The sequence below is a fragment of the Octopus bimaculoides genome, chromosome 9 (genome assembly GCF_046866305.1).
Source record: "Octopus bimaculoides isolate indiv1 chromosome 9, ASM4686630v1, whole genome shotgun sequence".
Taxonomy (NCBI): Eukaryota; Metazoa; Mollusca; class Cephalopoda; order Octopoda; family Octopodidae; genus Octopus; species Octopus bimaculoides.
In genome coordinates this window covers 42,184,329-42,206,476 of record NC_142936.1, presented here as the reverse complement: position 1 = coordinate 42,206,476, position 22,148 = coordinate 42,184,329, and the positions used below count along the sequence as shown (strand labels likewise).

Genomic DNA, 22,148 nt, shown 5'->3' with positions numbered 1-22,148 from the left:
AAGCCGCCCGATAGAGCAGCTTTTAAGCTAGCTCCTATGAAGGGCTCCTCATTGGGCCTTGGGCCCAACAATGACACTTCATGCATTGAATACATATTAAATTTATCAAACTTGACCAATATTTATCAAAACAATGATATAATTTGTCAAATTGAAGATTATTGCAAAGCTTCATGATAAACGTCTTTTGTCTTCCCATTCAGAGGTCAGTTACAATTACTTTTTCTGTCTAACCTCTTTCTTTCTCTCTCTCTCTCTCTCTCTCTCTTTCTGTTGAGTGTTTTCAACCATCACCATCACTAGTACCATCACCACCACAACTGCCATACACACACCATTCAGACTTCTGATGCCACTGCCTTCCCCTCCATCACTATCAGCACTGTCTTTCATATCACATACTATTACTATCATCCCTGACTGCCCCGGCTACCACCACCAGAGATGGATGGATGGGTGGGTAGGTAGGTAGGTAGGTGATAGGTAGGTGGGTATGTGAGAGATAGGTGAGTATGTGACAGACAGGTAAGTGATAGGATAGACAGACAGATAGGTAGAGAGAAGGGGAGGTATTTCTTTTCAATTTGGAATGCTATTTACCATTTATTTAATTTTTTACCATTGTATAGCTACTGGCATGAGGTATGAGATCAAGGATGGTGACCTCTTTTAGGATGGGGTGCAGTTATCACTAAAATGATAGTATTCAGTATGTTGAGGACAAGAATTTCTGTACAAAGAGACATGTCTTAAAGTTGTACATCATCTCCCTCTTTCTCTTAGTTTTCATATTTATTATATTAGATTGCATCTTTGCCAATTAGCTGGTTTTCTTTCAGATGCAGTTCAGTGTGTGTGTGTGTGTGTGTGTGTGTGTGTGTATCTGCACCACTCAAGATGTGAGTGAGCAAATACTCTAATAACTGTCTTAACCCATAATTCCCAACATGGGGCATGGTAATAACTTGGTGGGGCATGCATAGGGTTATGTGTACCTCTTGTACACAACTATACCAACAGAGATACGAACAGAGATAAAAATTAACAAGACATTTTATTCCCACCAGTCAGGAATTATTATCGAGTTTGTGAATTCAGCAAAAAAGTAAGATAAACTTCCATCATTGATAGAAATGCTTTTGCAGCTGAAAAGATCCATGGAATATTTTTTGTTTCTTTTTGAGTATATTTTCCAAAAGTTTATACTGAAATCCTTTTGAAGAAATTGTTGAAAAAATTTGCTTTAACTGAAATCTCTTTGTGTTTGATTCAAAAATACATAAAACGAGTAATGCAAGTAAAAAAAGAAAGTTCGTCAATATTTAGAGGAATGTCTAAAATTTGGATTTATACCCGCTATCCATGATAAACGGTCACCTTTCTGCCTCTTGTGCCAACAATGCTTGACCAATGAATCAATGAAACCAAATCATCCCGAGTTGCATTTGAAGACGAAACATAGTGCGTATGTAAATTCAGATTTAAATTACTTTATGGAGAAGTGTGCAAAAAGAACAACAATAACATCTCTGTTTATTACACAAACTGTTAACGCCTGTCACACTCTTGAGGCTAGTTATGAAATTTAGTTACTCGTCGCTAAACATGGAAAAAATCATACTATTAGAGAGAATTTTATTAAACCACCAATATCAGCATTTTTAAAAACAGTCCAGGAAAAAGATAAAGTTGTTCAAGCCATGCCACTCAATAACAATACTGTTAACATAACTTGTTGAAGAGCTGAAATCAAGAAAATTCTCATTACAAATGGATGAATCAACTCTAAGAGACAGCAAGGTTGTATTGCTAATCTATGCAAGATATACCGATAAAGGTGAAATTGCTGAAGAAATGGTATTTTGCAAATCATTAGAATCCACCACTACCGCCACTGTCATATATGATAAGCTAAAAAATTATTTGGATGTCAGCAATATACAAATAGAGAACAAAACATCTTGTGCTGCAGATGGTGCTCCTGTTATGATGAGCAAGAAAAAAGGCTGCTTAAAACTGATGAAAGATGAGAACCCAGAAATGCTTCTTGTGCACTGTGTAATTCATAGAGAGAACTTAGTATCCAAAAATATGTCTCCTGTTCTCAATGAGGTACTAAAATCAGTTATAAAATGTATCAATGCTTTCAAAGCTAATGCCAAATGTGAGAGTCTTTTCAAGCAGTTTTGTGAAAATGTAGACTATGTGAGATGTTTATCTCACACTGAGGTAAGGTGGTTCTCAAAGGGGAATTGCTTGAAAAGGTTTATGGAACTATTTGATGTTCCTAGTGACTTTTTAAGTGACAAGCCTGAAATGAAGCACCTGCTAACCGTTGATGGTAAAGCATTTGTAAGTTATTTAACAGATATCTTTGAAAAACTGAATATGTTAAATAAACAACATCAATGATCAAATAAAATTCTTATTGATGCAAAGGCAAAGATATTTGGCTTTGTAACATTTATTGAGGTATGTCAAAAAAATATTTCTGACAAAATTTTTAACTAGTTTCATTGGCTAAAAAAATGCTGCTGTACGTGTCATTGTGAATCATCTGAAAATATTGACCTCAGATTTGAAAGTAAGATTTTCCGATTTAAAACAGATTGATTTTCCATCACGGGTGATGCAGCCAATGCTAGTGAATATATCTGATGTTTCAATAGAGTACCAAGAAGAACTCTCATAAAAGCAAAATGATGAGTCAGTTAAAACTTTATTCAATATAAAAGGATTGATCTCATGCCTCTGTGATGAGACAGAAACCAAATACCTAAATTCAACCAACTTTGCAAGAAAATTGTTACCGTTCCTGTCTTCATATTTAGTTGAATGTGGCTTTAGTGCTGTAAATGATTTGTTATCGAAAAAAAGAAATTGACTGGAAACTTGAGAAGACTTGAGACTAAAGCTGACTAAATTGGTGCCTAATATAAAATCTCTCTGTAATAGGCATGAAGCACAAGGATCTCACTAACTTTACTTATTTTATATTCAAATATTTTATATTTCTGCATTTCAGTTCTCTATTGTATGTTTGTTGTGTCTTGCTCAACATGGTTTTGTGTGGTGTTATGACGACATACTTCGTTGATGGCCTGACTGGTTCAACAGCATGCCTCACCAACTTGTTATGTCTGTCAACTATTTATTTGTAGTGGAACAGCCCACTTCTCTGGCTCGAAGTGTCCTCCACAAAAATGCTTTTGAAACTTACTTTAACTGTCCTTTCATTTTTTTTTTTTACTTTTATTTTTCATGAATGCCATGTTCCTAGGAAGCTTGTTTAGAGACCAAGTTAATACCCTTCTAAGCTTCCTCCAAGTGAATAGTAGTAAAATTTTGAATAACAAAAATTAAATATCACAAGGGGGCATCAGGATTTTAGAAATGATTTGCTGGGGCATGGTCAAAAATCGGTTGGGAACCACTAGTCTTAACTGATCAGAGTAGAAATATTTCTTGGCTCTAAATACAAAGTTTAATGTGTGGGATGTAGTTTTAGCAATGTTACATACATGAGACTTTAGTAAGATATTAGCAGAGATTGTAAGATCTAATATTTGTAGCAGTTTTATGCACAGGGTGTGTTAATATTATAGTATTTGTGCTCTGGTGCTATTAAAGGAGACTACAGTAGTTATGTCCTGCTTGGAGAATGTTTTGGCAGTGCATAACAGTTGTGCAGGCCTAGCATAATGTGCCTGTGAACACTTAAGGAGTGACAGTCAGTATAATCAGTATAGGAGCATGTGTGAGTGTATGTGTGTTTTGTTAAAAGTAACAACAAGTAGATCATAAAAAATACATTAGAATAAATGTGACTTACGATGAAGCAATCTGACAAGAAGAAATTTCTAATATCTGTTATAATGTATGATATGGAAGACTAATAAGAAATATGTTGTTTACAAGGTCTCTGTCGTCTATAACAATTTCAGTCAAATGGTCAATACAAAAAGAAGACTGGCATGAAATATTTGTCAGCTCCAAGAAAGACATATGTTGAACCAAACATAAATCAACAGACAACAACTGAATGTGGTGAGCAAGTTCACCTACCTGGGAAGCATACACTCCTGAATTGTTGTCATTGATGACAAGGTGAATCCAGCAGATTCCACAAGAAAATGTGGAACAGGAGAGACATCACTCTAGAGACAAAGATCAAGGTGTACCTGGACACAGTTCCCACTCACCGTAACAGCATGCAAGGAAGTTGAACTACTACTATACAATCTACCTCAGAAAACTTTTGGCATCAAGTGGCAAGACAGGATAACTGATACAGAAAAACTCTCTTGTACTTAAGTGTCCAACATCCACACAATCCTGATGCAGTCACAGCTGTGCTAGGCAGGTTACATAATGTGGCTGCCAGCTCACTGGCTCCTAGAGAAATTGTGCAAACTCCAGCATGGTAATACATCTGAGGTAGCCAGAAAAGGTGCTACAAAGACACACTGAAAGCTTCACTGAAGGTCAATATTAACCATAAAGAGTAGAAATAGAAAATGTTGTATAGACGAGTATAGCATACAGCAGTCCACAAGGGCTCCAAGACATGCAAGGCCAGCAGAGTGACTGCAGCTGAGCAACACAGACAAACCAGAAAGGAAAATGCCATCAGATTTTGTGTCACCACAAGCATCCCAGCCCATACTGTCACCAAGTACTACTTAATCCAATCCATGAATGCACAGACAGGATTAACTCGCAATCTGCACTCTCACAAAGCCCCACCACTCTAGGATAATTAGATGGTCCTTGTTGGATCAACATATGTACAACAATGACAAAGAAGCATAAGTTGTAAAGAAAACAACCAACAGAAAGCAGTAAGAAACAATGTATGACCCAATGTTAAAAAGAATGAAGCGGGGAAGAAGTAGAAGGCATATACAACTATTACATTATCATTATTGTATTAAAAACAATCATCATCATCATTAGCATCTGCTTTAATAAACAAGCTTTTGAGAGTCACTTTCAAACAGGTAACCATCAAAAGTTGATATGTAAACCAATACCGAGGCTAGTTCAATTTGCTACTGTTGCTGCTAATTGTCCTTTCAAAATAGATTTTTGTCGAGCACAGGATAAAAAGTTATATGAACTGAATTGAATAGAGAAATGTGTTTATGAAGTGGTTGTAAGGAGAGCAACAGTAAGAAATAGCATGCATGTGTCAGATATCAAACCAATGGTATTGAATTTATTTTCAAAATTTCCCATGAAATATAATTTACTGTGAACATAGTTTCATTATAGAAATAGAAACACAAGACATTTAATAAATGAAAAAATTGGAGAGATAAATGTTTCTCTTCAATTAGTTTTGAATACCTTCTTTTTTATATAGTAAATTTGTTAATATTGACGTCAGATTATCATCGTCCTCTCATCCATGCTGGTATGGATTAGATGGAAGTTCATTCAGTTTTTGTTTGAGAATGTTTTACAGTTGGATGCCCTTCCTGACACTAACCCTTTTTAGTTGCATCTTATGGCACACAGGGATATGTGTATCTATTCTAAAAACTTTGAAATCAAATAACAGATTAAGAAACCCAGTACTAATGGCACCAATATCTAATCCTCATCATTTAACGTCCATTTTTCACGCTGGCATGGGTTTGATAGTTCTAATGTCTCTTTTGGTTTGGTTTTGGGAGTCCTTCCTAATGCCGACCAAGTTACAGAGTGGACTGGGTGCTTTTTACGTGGCACCAGCAAGGTCTGTTTGCCATGGTTTTTATGGCTAGATGCCCTTCCTAATGCCCATCACCTCACAGAGTGGGCTGGTACTTTTTATGTGGCAATGTCTGCTTTCACACGGTTTTCACAGTTGGATGCCCTTCATATGGATCAGTTACTGATTGACAGATAAAATAAAAGTGTTTTACAGAAATACTAAATGACATTGCTGGAAAAAAACCCAACTGAATCAACAACCAACGTATATTGTATGACCTATTCACAATGTTGTGTATTACTATAGACACATAAATTTATTAACCCACAACAATGCTTTCTATTCTGTGAAGATGCATGGAAAGAAATAATATTGTGAAGTAAAAATGTCTTGAAAATTGAAAATACAGGATGATTGTGTGCTTACAGAGCTTGATTTGTAAACATGTGGTCTTGTAATCTATGCCATTGTGGGACATCTTGAGCAAATGTCTGCCTCAGGCCAACCCATGATGTGCAAATGGTATTTGTAGACACAAACTGAAGAGGAACCCATCGTGTTTTGCATATATCTTTTATCTTTTATTTGTTTCAATCACTTGGCTACGGCCATGCTGGAGCACTGCCTTGAAGAGTTTTAGTTGAACAAACCAACCCCAAGATATTCTCTTTTAAAGCCTAGTACTTATTCTACCAGTCTCTTGGTGTCAGTACTTCAGCTTGGATTGTTCGACAACAACTTCTTAACAATGGTCTAGCTTCACGGAGTGCTGCAAAGAAATATTTTTTGTCCAAGAAAAATGTGAAGAATAGGCTTGCATTCTGCAGAAAATCTAAAAATCAGTCTAGTGAACAATGAAACAAAGTGATTTTTTCTGATGAAGTACCATTTCAATTGTTTGGGACATCTGGAAAAAGGCTCGTCAGAAGGCAACAAGGTGAACACTATGATGAGGCCTGTATCATGCCCACAGTCAAGTATCCATAAACCATTCATGTGTGGGGTTGCTTTTCATCCAAGGGTGTTGGATCACCGTCAGTTTTGCTGAAAAACACTTCTATAAATTCCACATGGTACCAAAATATCCTTGAAAACCATCTCCTTCCAACCATTGAGAAGCAGTTCGGCAAAGAAACTTGCATTTTCCAACAAGATGGAGCACCTTGCCACACTGCTAGAAAGATTAAAAAGTATCTTGGAGATAAAGGTATTGAAATTTTGGAGCCTTGGCCAGGAAATTCTCCAGATTTCAATCCTATTGACAATTTGTGGTCCATCCATAAAATCAGAGTTGACGGAGAAAAGCCAACAAATACTGAACAGTTGAAAGCTCTCGTACAGCAAGAATGGAGGTCTGTAAACATAGAACTGACTCAATCATTGGTTTCTAGAATACCTAAACGAATCAGGGACATCTAAAAAAATAGGGGTTGCCACTGCAAATACTGAGAGAAAAATGAATAACTGTATGATACCTGATTATTGTTTATATGGTCCAAGTTTGTTATTATTATTTGTTAATACTTTTGTATGCGCTCAAATAAATCAACCTTTTGCCTCAGATAAGCATATTTATATATTTTTGGTGCAAAATAACACTTTCGCCAAAATCATTGGTTACAACTGTCATCATCATCGTCATTTAACGTCCGCTTTTCATGCTAGCATGGGTTGGACGATTTGACTGAGGGCTGGTGAACAAGGAGGCGACACCAGGCTCCAATCTGATTTGGCAGAATTTCTACAGCTGGATGCCCTTCCCAACGCCAACCACTCCAAGTGGGTGCTTTTACGTGCCACTGGCACGAGGGCCAGTTAGTGAAGGCCACGCTCAAAATGGTGTATTTTATGTGTCACCTGCACAGGAGCTAGTCCATCGGCACTGGCAACGATCTCGCTCGAATGTCTTTTCACGTGCCAGGAAGGCGACATTGGTAACGATCATGCTGTGCTATTTACGTGCCATCGGCACACACACACACACACACACACACATATATATATATATATGTGTATATATATATATATATATATATATATATATACGATGGAAAAAGTGACTTGTGTAAGGCTAGAACAATGTGAGAAGATAAACTACAAAAAGAAAAAGCAAAAAGTTGAAAGTTTTACCATATATTTCTATATTTTGGAGCTGTGACCCCTTCTTCAGGATATGTGGAAAAATAAGGGATGGAAAGGGTAGTTGCTCAGATGTGTAGGGGAGGAAGGATGCAAGAAGATGACAAGCACAGATTAGCGTTACTATAGTAACCAGCCTGTTTCATGTAGTTCTTGCTGTTTTAGCAGCAAAGAACTACATGAGACAGACTGGTTGCCATAGCAACATATATTTGAGCATGTCACCTTCTTCCTCCACACATCTGAGTAACAACCTTTTCCATTCCTCGGTTTTTCCACATACCCTGTAGTAGAGGGCATAGTCCCAAAATGTACAAAATGTCGTTTTGATTTCTTTTTATAGTTTACTTTATACCTTCTTGCGATGTCCCAACCTTACATAAGTCTCTTGTCAAAGCTGAGAGAGAGAGAGAGAGAGGGAGAGAGAGAGAGAGAGAGAGAGAGAGAGAGGGAGAGAGAGAGAGAGAGAGAGAGAGCGTGAGTGTGAGTGTGTGTGTATATCTCAAAACAGTTTTAAGCATGTCACAAGTCTTCAGCCATTGTAGCCTGAATGTATGTGAGTATGTGCCAATATACCATACAACATGATTTGTTATTGTTGGTTTCAGACTATCATCATCTCTGCTTTACATTCCATTGTTCACACTGGCATGGATTAGATGGAAGTTTATTTTGGGATTTTTGTTTTTGTTTTAAAATGTTTTACAGTTGGGTGCTCTTCCTGGTGCCAACCTTTTTTATTTGCATCTTATGACACATACGGATATATATAAAATGGATGTCTTATAAAACTATTCTGCACATACAATAACAGCCATACCAACAATCCAACATACCTCCATCATCAGCTGCCCCACAACTATCACTATGGTTTCAACACCTGGGCAGTACCATTCAATACGGCAGTGTCAACAGCACTAAAATAAGTGTTGTTTGGGAACAAACATGCCTTAGATATCACTGCATTTATTCAATCCTAATTCTAGGAAGGATTTGTTGTTGTTGTTGGCACTTCATCACTTACGATGCCGAGGGTTCCAGTTGATCTGATCAACGGAACAGCCTGCTCGTGAAATTAACGTGCAAGTGGCTGAGCACTCCACAGACACGTGTACCCTTAACGTAGTTCCCGGGGATATTCAGCGTGACACAGTGTGACAAGGCTGGCCCTTTGAATTACAGGTACAACAGAAACAGGAAGAAAGAGGGAGAGAAAGTTGTGGTGAAAGAGTACAGCAGGGTTCGTCACCATCCCCTGCCGGAGCCTCATGTAGCTTTAGGTGTTTTCGCTCAATAAACACTCACAACGCCCAGTCTGGGAATCGAAACCGCGATCCTATGACTGCGAGTCCACTGCCCTAACCACTGGGCCATTGCGCCTCCACAGGAAGGATTAAACACTAACATTATTAATTTAACTACAACAAAGAAACACATTTACCCTACGTACAAAAACAGTACCAGTAAATTAATTCAATTAGTAAACCTATAACTAACTCCTAAATTATCTAACTAAATAGCAGCCTAGCCCTTGAAGTCCATGCATATAATATTCCCACCAGTCTTCCATGTATCTATTCTAAAAACTTTGGGGCTGAATAAAATTAAATAACAGATTAAGATATCCAGTATTGATGGCACCAATATCTAATCATTTAACATCCATTTTCCATGCTGGCATGGGTTGGACAGTGTGACAGGAGCAGGCAAGCCAGAGAACCAAGCTCCAGTGTCTACTTTATATCTTTTCGCAATATTCCAGCCTTACATAACAGGTTTCCTTAAAGTAATATCATACAATGCTTTACCAAAATTTCTGTGTGTGGGAGAGAGAGAGAGCATGTGCCAATATAGCACATTGCATGATGTAGAACAATGAGCAAAATGGCAATACTCTGCAGCTAATACTCTCAATACGTGATAACCAATAGATCAAAAAAAAAAAATTGTTGGGGAGTTGGAAACAAGAAGGGCATCTGGTCATAAAATACTATCTCAAAGTCTTCATCTTCAAACTTTTCCACAAGCTCTTTTCTTTTTTTGGTTTTATCACTTTGGAGGTAAAAGGTGTATGGCTTTGTGATTAGGGTATTCGGCTTACAATCCATAAGGCCATGAGTTCAATTCCTAGTGACACGTGTCCTTGAACAAGACATTTTATTTCACGTTGTACCAGCCCACTCAGCTGGCAAAAATGAGCAGTGCCTGTATTTCAATGGGCCAGCCTTGTCACATTCTGTGTCCAATCAACGGAACAGCCCACTGTTCCGTTGATTGGATCAACTGGAACCCTTGTCGTCATAACCGACGAAGTGCCATATAAAAGAAACCTCATCAGTTGCCCACAACAGATGAGGTTCCTTTTAAATTAGAAGTGTGGGGCAGAGATCATTACAGTTAACATAGAAAGATTTAGTCTGTTGCATGAATATGTAGGACAGCAAGGAAATTTCCTTCAGCAGTGATTCTCTCAAAACAAACATCTGTAAATCATGTTTGATATAGAGCTCGGGGAAACACCATTAAAGCAAAATGTTCTCCAAAAGTTACTTACATTAATAATACTCATAGCCAACTGACAGATCACTCAGCTGAGAGGTAAGAAATGTTTTAATTGGTTTAGTTTTAAATAAAATAGGATTTCAAGTTCCCCTTAACTTCTGTGATCTTTCACAGCATTTTTTAAAAACATGTTTTACCTTTCTTTCAAAGACTTTCTAATTACCTTGTTAAAACAACCACGGTTCGGTTTCTTCCAGTCTCCAGTGTATGGAAAAACATAACAATCCATTCTTAATAGTTATTATAGCAATAAATACAAGAACACATCATGTTCTTTTAAACTTGCTAATTATATGTGATTGAGGTTTAAACTAAAATACATAGTCTAGAAAATTCCTTTGTCAGTCAGTCAGTAACACAGAAAGATAACAACCGGTCGACTAAAATAAATTTAACCCTTTAGCATTCAGATTACTCTGTCAAATGTAATGCTTATTTATTCACATAGTTTTGAATTAATTATGGTTTATCTCACAGATTTGAGATTTCGACGATGTGGTTGTTTATTTCTAGAATGACATTGTAGGGTAGGTGTGAGAGGCTGAATCTGGCTAATTTGAGCATAAAACAAGTAGCATATTTGGTTTAGATATGGTTGGCTTAAATGCTGAAGGCTTAAAACTGAAACTAACCAGATGACTAATGAGTTTCAAACTCTCCATGATACAAACATGCTAATTATTGTACACAACTGCTCACCTAATTTTGTTTACTTCTCTGCTAAAGATTCAGACATAGATTGCAAATCAGTTAAACCAGTATTAACATTTTATATCAACAGGAACACCTATTTCCTATCAATTTATATTTTGCATTTATCAAAGAGAGACAGCAATGTTCTAAATTTGCGGTTTAAATTATTAGAAAGCTATTTTACAAGACCATCAATCACAATTTTCTTTTTACTCAGCTAGCTTCCCTCACTCAACATCAGAAACTAAAAAACAAAAATTAGTCAATGTCAAGCTAAAGAAGTAACTGTCTGTAGATAAAATAACTAAAATGATTAGTTTCAAGTGGATAATCATAAACTGTAATCTTTGAAGATCATTAACTTCTAAAATGTGATGGTTTCTCTCATAAAATGCCATCAGTCACCAGTGTGTACGACATAATTAGAGATTATCTATTTGCCAGAGTAATTTCTATCAGATCTTTAAAGATTTAACTTACCTATTTCTTATTCTTCCTTCTTTCAGAAACCTATTAAAATGCAAACTTCCACCTCACTTTGAGTTAAGGAAGGCAGTACTTGTGTCCCTTTAGAAAAGCTTCCAAAACTGAGGAAGAAGGGAGAGAGTTGAAAGGCATTCTCAAACTGGAGATACGTCCCAAATGCTAGTAACAAAATAGACTCAACTAAAGGTACTCTAGGTGCTAGTTGACAGTGTCAAACTGGATGAGAGATTAGGTCTAACCCTTCAAGTAGGCCATAGCAAAATTTGAACCCAGAATGCATAGAGCCAGTACAATTACTGCAATACAGGAGTCCCCAGTCACTGGGCTGCAGACCAGTATGGACCAATGGATCAGGCAGCACAGAGAAATAAATAAAAATGAAAATTTTCTATGTTAGGGATTATTGTTGTCTACAGGGTATATTTGCATTATATATGTAATAATTTAATTATATATTACATCCTTTATTGTGCTTTGTTATGTGCATGATCCCTTGATTCATGAAAAATTGTCTTCCATGAAACCAGTTACAAGTGTAAAGAAAAGTTGGTAACTACTGATGTAATGTATTTGCTTAGACATTCTTTCAGTTCTGCCAATCTACTATCCTGGGTCACTAAGTTTTGTAATGAAGCCTGACAGGATGAGAGGCAAATTTTATCTCAGTTGTATTTGAACTCAAAGCACTGAGTCAACAAACGCCACAAGACATACTAACCAATGCTCTAACCTTCTGCCAATTCACTACAGTCATTCACTGAGGTCTTGTTATCGTCATTATGATACAGATTCTCCAAATTCACAGCCCATGCTTTGAATCTGGTGAATTCATTATTCACTGTCAACAGAAGACAGTTAGTCCATGAATATCTCCTGCTCTCATCTCCAGCCACTACAGTAACCACCATCTCACTCAGCAGAAGTCTCCTTAATATAACTCACATTCAACAATCTATCCAGGCATTTTAAGGAATATATACAGCTATACATGCTGATATAACTAGTACATCAATGGCTTCATCTCCTACATAGTGAGTCAGAGACCACCCTCATTTTAGTGTCTACTTTTCCAGGCTTGCAGGGATCAGACGGAATTTATTAAGGCAAATTTTCTACAGCTACATGCCTTTCCTGTCATCAATCCCCACCTGTTTTCCAAGTAAGTTAATATTTTTTGGTAGATTGTGTGGCTGTGACATTTACAACAATCATGCGATGTCAAGACAAGGAGGCACTCACATATATTTGGTTGGAAGACCAGTGTCATCCAAATCTAAGCAAGCTCAACCCAATGATGATGAAAATTTCAGGTGGCTATGTTTTAAATTGGCTGAAAGATGTAAGTCTACTGCCCTAGAGCAGAAATGGTTTCCACAACAAGCTTCCACACACTTTCCTTTCACTAAATTTACTTCACAAAATTTTGGTTGACCCAAGGCTATTGTAAGAAGACACTTATCAAAGTTGCCAAGCAGTTGTGATCAAACTCTAGAGCAAGTAGTTGCAAAGCAAACTTATTAACCACACAGCCATGTTGATATTCTCAACGTAAAAAACAATTTTTCTTCTTATGAAGGAATTGAGTGACACAGCAAACATCAAATAATTTACAATCTAATATTTCACCTCCTTCACTGATACCAGCTGATAGTTTGAACCAAAATGAAATTGAAGAAAATGCTGAGTCATTGAAAAACCATTTTTCACTAACATATCCATTGCAACTACGAAAACCTAGAGCAAAGTATGATTAGAAATTATTTCCTACAGTTGACAGATAAACCTAAGGATAACCTACCTGAATATATCAGCTTTTGGGCAGCTGCAGGATAATCTTTACCCTTATCTTCTTCAACTTTTTTCTTTAATTGCTTTACCTGGAAAATAATATTAAAAACATTAGTGATATTTTGATATTTTTGTAAAAGGATATTTGTTACAAGTTACCTCTTACTGTTTCACAAGTATGTGGGCAAGATATCTCACAAACACTTAAACAGTATATCTCACAAACATGTAAACATGTATCACAAACAGGACAGAATCTCACAAACATATGTGACCAGTGTATCTTACAGACATGTACACAGTGTATCCCACAAACATGTAACCTATGTCTCTTATATATACAAGAAGACTGCTTAATAGGAAAGTTTCCTGGGTTAAATTTAGATAAGAGAAAGAGGCCAATAATATGCCTAAAATAAAAAGATTGGTTGAAGAAGTAAAGTAGTCAGTAAAGTAAAAAATTTTAACAGCTGCTGCTGCAAACTTCCTCATTTGATATTGTACTGGTAAATCAAATTTCAAAGACTCTAATCAAATTAACTAAGATGGAGATTAGCAATTAAAAAATAAACATTGATGAGATTAAAGGAGAGTGTATATAACTTTATACCATAGTCAATAAGATCAACATTCAATTCTTAGAACAATTTACTTATTTGGATTCTATAACCACAACAGGTTATATTTGGGTAAACTTGTTTCACTTAAGAATTAAAAAATATTAATCTCTGCACTGATAAATGAGTTATTACTAAGACATAGTTGCACGTATGATGCAGTAAAAGTCATCACTGAAGCCATTTTGTAAGAACTGCTGTTTGTAATAGAGTCAGTATAAACAACAGCAAACTCTACCAGATAATCATTTTAAAACAAAACAGTTAAGTTGAGAGGGGAATTTTATTTAGCTTCAAATATTTTCAAAATGGCTGTGCCTTTGTTGTAGAAATGTTTTACATTCAATGCAAATAGTTAGTGAACAAAATTAAAAAAAAAAAGGTGAGGGTGGTAAAATGGAAAATAAACTAATGTGAATGACGAATACAGAAAATTGGTAAAGTTTTAACCATTTTTAATATCTGAAAATGAAACATACTAATGATTTATTTGAACCAGAAACAATATTAACTTTGTATCAAAGAGAGAATCTATACATTGAATTTCATAACATAATAAACAGATTCAAAGATTAACAAAGAAAAAAAAAACCTTGTAAAATTTGAACTTGGAATGGTAAAATAGTAAGATATAGATCTATTTCGGCATTCAGTTTAACATTGTCACACTTCAGTCATCTTTCCAACAAACATTTCAATAAAAGCTCAAAACAGTACATATAGGGGATACAATAATGTGAAGAATTACCAAAGATATTAATATAATACATAGTAGAAAAAAAAAGGGAGGAAAGAATACTAAGTAATAAATGAAATGACAGCAAAAGCAATGTTATTTGATATAATAATTAGTTATTAGATAAAGTAGCAATATGCTAATCTAACAAACCACTATCTATAATGAAGTCATATAATAGTTATTAGGTTCAAGATCATAAAGCTGTGATTTGGATTCCTATATCAGAAAACGTGTGTCCTTGAGCAAGGCACTCCATTTCAAGTCACTCCAGCCTTTTCTCTCTCAATCTGTCACATTCAAGGCTCAGCTAAATCATGGGTGGGGAAACTGAAAGGGTGACTATGTCTGCTCGCAAATACAGACACCAGCTGATGAAAGCATAATACACGTTACTAAGTTATACTAGCAAGTAATAGCAATTAGTTAACCATACAGGACTGCTTCACCGAGGCCAAGTAAAGTTACACAACAACTACTTGGAGCAACACAAAACTATGCAGTGGTTTTCCAAAACAAAAGCAAAATGAGAGTATAAAGTATCGAAGTAGTATGAAGTAGTTTGGCTTTTGTTGCTATAAGGTCAGATAATGTGACACAGTCTGAACATTTCATGTAACCTTAATGTAAAGTGTTACCATTAGAGAACATCACTTGTAGGGAAAAAAAGGAAATGAGTGCTCACACACACATGTGAAAGCAATAGAAATCAACCTGAAGTTGTCAGGCAAGTGTTGTTTCTCCATTTGTTAATCCAGTTTCACTGCTGGAAACTGTAGTATTTCATGGATTGATTGATCAATAATTCCAATATATCAATGAGTAAATTTGTGTCATATCATATATGACATATACCAAGTGAAATGCTGCATTCCCCATACAGAGTTGTAAACTGTTCCACATATATAGTACTGTGTTCTAATACAAGACAGATTCAAGCAGTATATGGTACAAGGAGAAAACATGATCATTCCAAACACTAAGTTCACCAGATAACATTGATTTTCCTTTTATAATTTAATCTCCTAAACTGCTATTAAATAATAGCCAAATCTCCCTACATCACTTATGAAGGTCACATTTACAGAAACAGGAGAGACAGTGCCCATGACCATTACTGATGTACCAAGAATACTGGGCTATCAGTGGAGACATATGTAGATCAGAGAGTGAAAAAAATCAAAAACACGGATGGGAAGGGAATTCAAAAAGGTTGTAGTTTTAGGAAGGGAATTAAGTTTTTCTGGTAGGGTTTAAGTAGAAAGATAGTGTGGGCTGCCAGGGTCCTGTGGCGCATTCATTCTGCAAAGCTCTGACTGGGCTTGGAGTTACTCAAGCAGCAAAGAGGAGGGCTATAAATTTTATCACTAAGTGGCTTTGGATAAAGTGAACAGAACAGTGGTTTGTTGCTACTGGAATGCAAGCCAGGACTTTGATCAACCCCAGATGGGTTAACTGGGAAGGGGATCTGATGCTGAAAGACCTAAAACCCCACTGATACACCAGAAACATCACAAATGATACATTCCACAGCATCTGTGAGCTATATCTTGAAACTAAAATTAAGAGTGACTGGTGGAAGAATAAAAGGGTAGACTGGAATGTCTTCATGTGTATAGCAGCACCATCCCAGTACTTAAATGTCATTGAGGGCTGTGTAGACAGCCAGCTATTTATGAGAGCTTAAGTATTACCTAACTAACACAAAAAAAAAAAAAAAAAAAAAAAAATTACTTTGAAAGTGCAACTGGAAAAAGTAGGTGAGAATAGATGCTGACAGGACTGTGACACCAGTCTTTGGTGATACAACAGTGGAAATACCAACCATAATGATTTCTAAAAGTGCTACAAGTTGTTGACTGAACTGAGCCTTAGTACATTATTGCTACTTATCATCCCTGATGGGGTAAATGAACTTGGAATATAAAGAGATATGACAAATTTTTTTTATCTGGCACCTGACCAATTCTACCCATATAATAGATGTAAAGTGGCAAGGTGGCAGAATTGACACACCCTGCAAAATGCATAAATTCTGAGTTCAAATTCCAATGAGGTTAGCTTTGCCTTTCACAAGTATTAGTTGATACCACTATAGCTAGTCCCAGCTTTCATATCAATTAATTTTGAAGGAAATAAATGAATATCGTAAATAACTTTATCATTGTTAAGCTGGTGTTTAGAACACAAATTAACAAGAAGTTTTGTTGGAAACTTTGAATTTAGACAATTTTAAAACAGGAAATTTTGTACCATAAAATGAGAAGGTGATCTTGGGTGGGTTGATATCAAAAGGGTTACTCTTCAGTAACATACAGAGACAAAAGTCAATTATATTTACTCTTTAGTACACAATTCCTCTAAGACGAGAAAATTTAGAACTTTTTCTTTCAGTACTCTCATGTAATTGAAACTCAGAGGGCCTTGGAAAAATTCCAGCCAGTCTATTTCTGTTAATGCAATATAAAGGACGGATCTAAATATTTGGTGAAGTAACTTGTAGATCTTACATGGAAGTTATGCCAATGTTTCAAAAGCATAGAACTATTTCACACCAGTCAAGTCAAATTTGATAGTCAGGCAGAGGGCGGTAAGCTGGCAGAATCATTAGCATGTTGGGCAAAATGCTTAGTGGTATTTCATCCATCTTTATGTTCTGAGCTAAATTTCCACTGAAGTTGACTTTCCCTTTCATCCTCTCGGGATTGATAAAATAAATATCTGTTGAGTACTGGAGTTGATGTAATCAACTAAACACCTCTCCAAAAATTTCTGGCCTTGTGCCAAAACTTGAAACCAATATTTGGTAGATGTAAAGTGGCAAGGTGGCAGAATTGGCACACCATGCAAAATGCATAAATTGTGTCTGCCCTTATGTTCTGAGTTCAAATTCCACTGAGGTTAGCTTTGCCTTTCATTCTTTCATAGTTATCAGTTGAGCATGGGTCAACTTATCCCCTCCCCTGAAATTTCCGGCCTTGTACCAAAATTTAAAAATCCATATTTGTTAGTTGGTCATGTTTCAACAGAAACACATTAACCCTTTAGCATTTAAACTGGCTATATCTGGCCAAAATGTTTTACCTGTTTAATGACCAAACTGGCCAGATCTGGCCCCTCACACCAACCCTACAATATCATGCTAAAAATTAAGTTATCTCTTCAAAATCTCAAAGTTACAACATAATTGCCCAGGTGTTATGACATACAGCCACATTGTATTATTTGTTCCTTTCTTATGAGCAGAATTGGCACAGTTGATTTATGGCGAACTGGATTACTAGTGTAATGGAAGTTGTTTGTTTGTTTGAAAGTGCGGGGGGGTAGGGGGTTACAATTTGCATGAAAATGCTTTCTTTTGTTAAGAAGGATCACAAACTATGTATGGTTTCATCGTATAAGAGCAGGTTAATACGATTTTGCCCAGAGACCACGGTTTCAAAATTTTAATTTCCCCCTGTCCCCACTGCAATTTCTTAATTTTTAACTTTAACTATTTTTTTTTTTTATCCACGTAGAAAAATAGAGAGATTACGAATCTGGGAAACATGTCTTTTTTTTTTCAAGTTTAATTTTTCTTAAAGACACACTATATGCCCCTTCCCCCACCTTGCCCACCCATCACCTATCCGCTTTCAAAAAGTTAAAACTTCCCAGTGTTTCACGCATGCACAGAATTGTAAAAAATGTAAAAAATACCAGACCACCACCAGAAAATCCGACATGCTAGAAACAACAGGTAAACGACATTATTTCTGAAGAAACTTCCCTGCTTTCTAAAAAGCTAAAAGTGAAACATTGGGAGTTTGTAGCTGTTTGAAAGCAGTGAGGTGATAGTAGGATGTTTGGGAAGGAGATTTTAGTGTTTCTTTAAGAAAAAAGGAAGAAGAAAATTCTTAAAGATTCATCTGCTTTTTACTCTGTGGATTACCAAGAAAAGAATTGGGAAAAAAAGTAAAAATGAAGAAATTGGGATGGGGAGGGAGAAATTAAAATACTGAGAACATGTTTATTGAGCAAAATCCTAATCTCTTGTATTGAAAACATAGGAATCAGAAAGAATTTAGGAAAAAAATAAGGTGGGGGCGCAAATGTCACCTTGGACATGCTAGAAACAGGTAAAGGACAGGATTTCTGGGAAACACAAATTACACAATAGGAAAAGGTATTTTCAATTGGATTTGAGTTGTAATTTTGTGTGTGTACGCAGCAAGAAATAATTCATACAGAAGTTTTACCTTGAGAGAGAGAGAGAGAGAGAGAGAGAGAGAGAGAGAGAGAGAGAGAGAGAGAGAGAGAGAGAGAGAGAGAGAGAAAGAAAGAGAGAGAAAGAGAGAGAGAGAGAGAGAGAAAGAGAGAGAGAGAGAGAGAAAAAGAGTGTGTGTGTGTGTGTGTGTGTGTGTGTGTGTGTGTGTGTGTGTGCGCGCGCGCATGTGTGCGCGCCAAAGGAAGTTATTTCGTGGCATTCTTTCATTTGAGGCAGCAATGTTGTCAACTCAATCATATGGGATCATATGATTGTTCATTAATTTCCGTAAGATTTTTTTTATTTGTTTATGCTTTGAAGAAAGCAGAAATTGAAAGAGAAGAGAAAGTGAAAAGGCAACATTTGCTTTGAAGTGAGAGGAGAAAGTGAAAGATGTTTGTACATGTATATGAAATTGACATATGTATGTGAGAGAAAGAAAGTGAGTGAAGGTGTGCGTTATGTATTTTTTTGCATGTACAACTAAGTGGCACTCACTCGCTCTCTCTCTCACACACACATTACCTTTCATACACACATACATAAATACATATGCATACATCTTTTTTGTATGTGTATGTGTGCATGTAAGAGAGAAAGCGTGAGTGACTGTATTTCCTCATAGCATATAGAGAAATAGATGTCTTTTAGTGAAATTTGTTTTGGTTGTGGCTTATTTTAATACAATATTTATGTGTACATTTTCATAAATGTTTGTCTAAGTAGAAATCTATTCATGCATGAAATATTGGACGAAAGTGAAACATTAGAAGCAAATTGAAATATTGCCTGAAACTGACCTCAAAATTGTGTGACTCGACCTCATTTCCAAAGTTATTTTAGTAGTAAAAAGGAGTTGTGCCAAAAACAGTTTATTTGGCAGCCTTTATATTGGGTCATCCCATAAATAATGCGTTTTTTTATACTTCTTTTATTTTTCAAAATTAATATAAACAAATTTCTTTTTTAATCTAAAATATACTCTCCATTTTCTACAATGCTCTTCCATCTATCTGGTAGACTTGCAAGGCTCCTCTCCCAAAATTCACTTGTCCGTGACAAAAAATACTCCTCCCATACTGTTCTGACATTGTCTACAGAATTCATATTTTTTCTGTCCAAATGATTGTGAAGGCTGCGGAATAAATGATAATCAGATGGGGCAATGTCAGGCAAATATGGTAGGTGGGGGCATCGTTTCCCATTCAAACTGCTCCAACCTTTGAAATGCTGTCCTCGCTGTATGTGGCTGAGCATTATCCTGATGGAAGAACACCTTTTGTATTTAATGGAAAAATGGCTGCTGACTTGAATGAATGGTTGAATGACCAAATCCAAGTTTCTCTGCTATTCTTCAACAGTTATATGGGATTTTGTTCCACCAGGGTTTGCAGGATGTCATCAAGCTTTACAGATCTTCACAGTTGAGACTGGCTTACATTTTTTGTCTGATCTTCATATACTGCATTAATATTCCTCGCATGTTCCGTTGTGTTGTTGCCTTTATCGAACTCATAAAAGCAAAATATGCCAAATATGCTCCTTTGTCACTTCTATTATAGCTTTGAAAAAAATTTTAATCAAACTGCACGCTTCAAAACTTGCAATAAGAATGAAGACAGGGTAAAACTACTACCTGCTCATATAGCAAGTTAATGCAGGTAGTTTATACTGTCCCCCTCCAACTTTGAGTTCATGCAATTGAAAAAAATCACATTACTTATGAGATGACCCAATATATAGACAGCTGATAAACAGCTTTCTTTATTGTAATATAAATGTGACTAATTCAGAGAAACATTACTTTCATTATTCACACATCACTCTCATAATGCAACACTTAGTAATTTTGGTCCAAACTGAAAGCATGAAACTATTTTCACTTTCTAATGAAACCAGGTCATTGTAGAGCAGTGTCTTTCAAATAACTAAAGCTGGTTGTTAAAGTAACATAAAAAATATATGAACGAAAATAAAGTTTATTTGGTAGCCGAAAAACTACTGAATTTTTTGATACCCCATATGTCAAAATCGGCAACTCAGTTTCCCAATGCATAAAGAACACACACACATACAAATTTTCTTTTATATACATAGATTAATATAAAACAGTGAGAATACATAAGCATTACTTTTGACAGAATAATATGAATGCTAAAGGGTTAACTATAGTTCTAACACATGCACACTATTATTTTGTAGAACCTCCTGCAATAATTCAATTACTGACAAAAATGGTTCCTACGAAATATAGAAAAATATTTGATAGCAGTAATATAGGAATGAACAAAGAGATATGCAGATCCTAGATATTTTGTCTTTTTTAATGAAAAAAAACCTCAATCAAGCGAGAAGCCACTCAGTGTAAGGGATTATGAAGGAGAAATTAAGAGGAAAGGAATAAATTAGGAATAAATTTAATTTAGATCTGAAAGAGTTGCAGTCATAAGGAGGAGGAACACAATGAGATGGAAAGAAGTTCCAAAGTCTGGCAGTTCGAGGAAAAAAGCTACGATCATAGAAAGACTTCCTTATTTGTGGAAGTACTACTGAATTTGGATGAAGACACTGAGTTTCAAGATGGGACTAAGTGATCTGGAACTAAGAGAAGAAGTTCATCAGAGCAATTCCTGTGCAATAACGATAGAAAAGATTAAGACTGGCAGCTTCATGTTGATGTGACAAGGGTTGCAGAATGGAAGCAAGAGAGGGACCAATCAAATTAGAGACTCACTTCTGAACCCAGTCGGGGAAATCCAAGAAACAAGACAATGGACCTGCCCAAATGAGAATTGCATTCCATACAAGAACAAATTGTGGACTTCTAAAAATAGAAAATGGCCTTGGATGTGAAGTAGTCCTTTGACCTATACAATGACTCAAGCTTACAGAAAGCAGACCTATGTAAGAGCCCCAACAAAGATCAGTTAAGAAATTACAACCAAGTATTTTCAAAGAAGCCCTTTGCTCAAGTGGTCTGACCATTTCACCATGTGATATTTCAGACCTATAACTCAGGTAAATGGGTGGCAGAAAGGGATCCTGTTTCTTATTGGAAGACAGGAGTTTGGTTCCCACTCCCCACTCTATTTCTTAGTGTGCAGATCCGTCTCAGAAAGACTGAAATCGCCTTTCATAGAATGCTTAGTATTAGTCAAAGAATTAGTCTTAATGACTTGGGGG

At 36.1% G+C, this 22,148-nt stretch overlaps 1 protein-coding gene across 1 annotated transcript in view; it reads right to left on the bottom strand.

The window, feature by feature from the left end:
• Positions 1 to 22,148, bottom strand: part of LOC106872556 (lysine-specific demethylase RAD23B) — an 85,382-nt gene that overhangs the window by 21,220 nt on the left and 42,014 nt on the right. Inside the window, exon 2 of the mRNA XM_089357456.1 lies at positions 13,377 to 13,455. Coding sequence (XP_089213582.1) covers positions 13,377 to 13,455 — 79 coding nt within the window. The remainder of the gene's footprint in view (positions 1 to 13,376; positions 13,456 to 22,148) is intronic.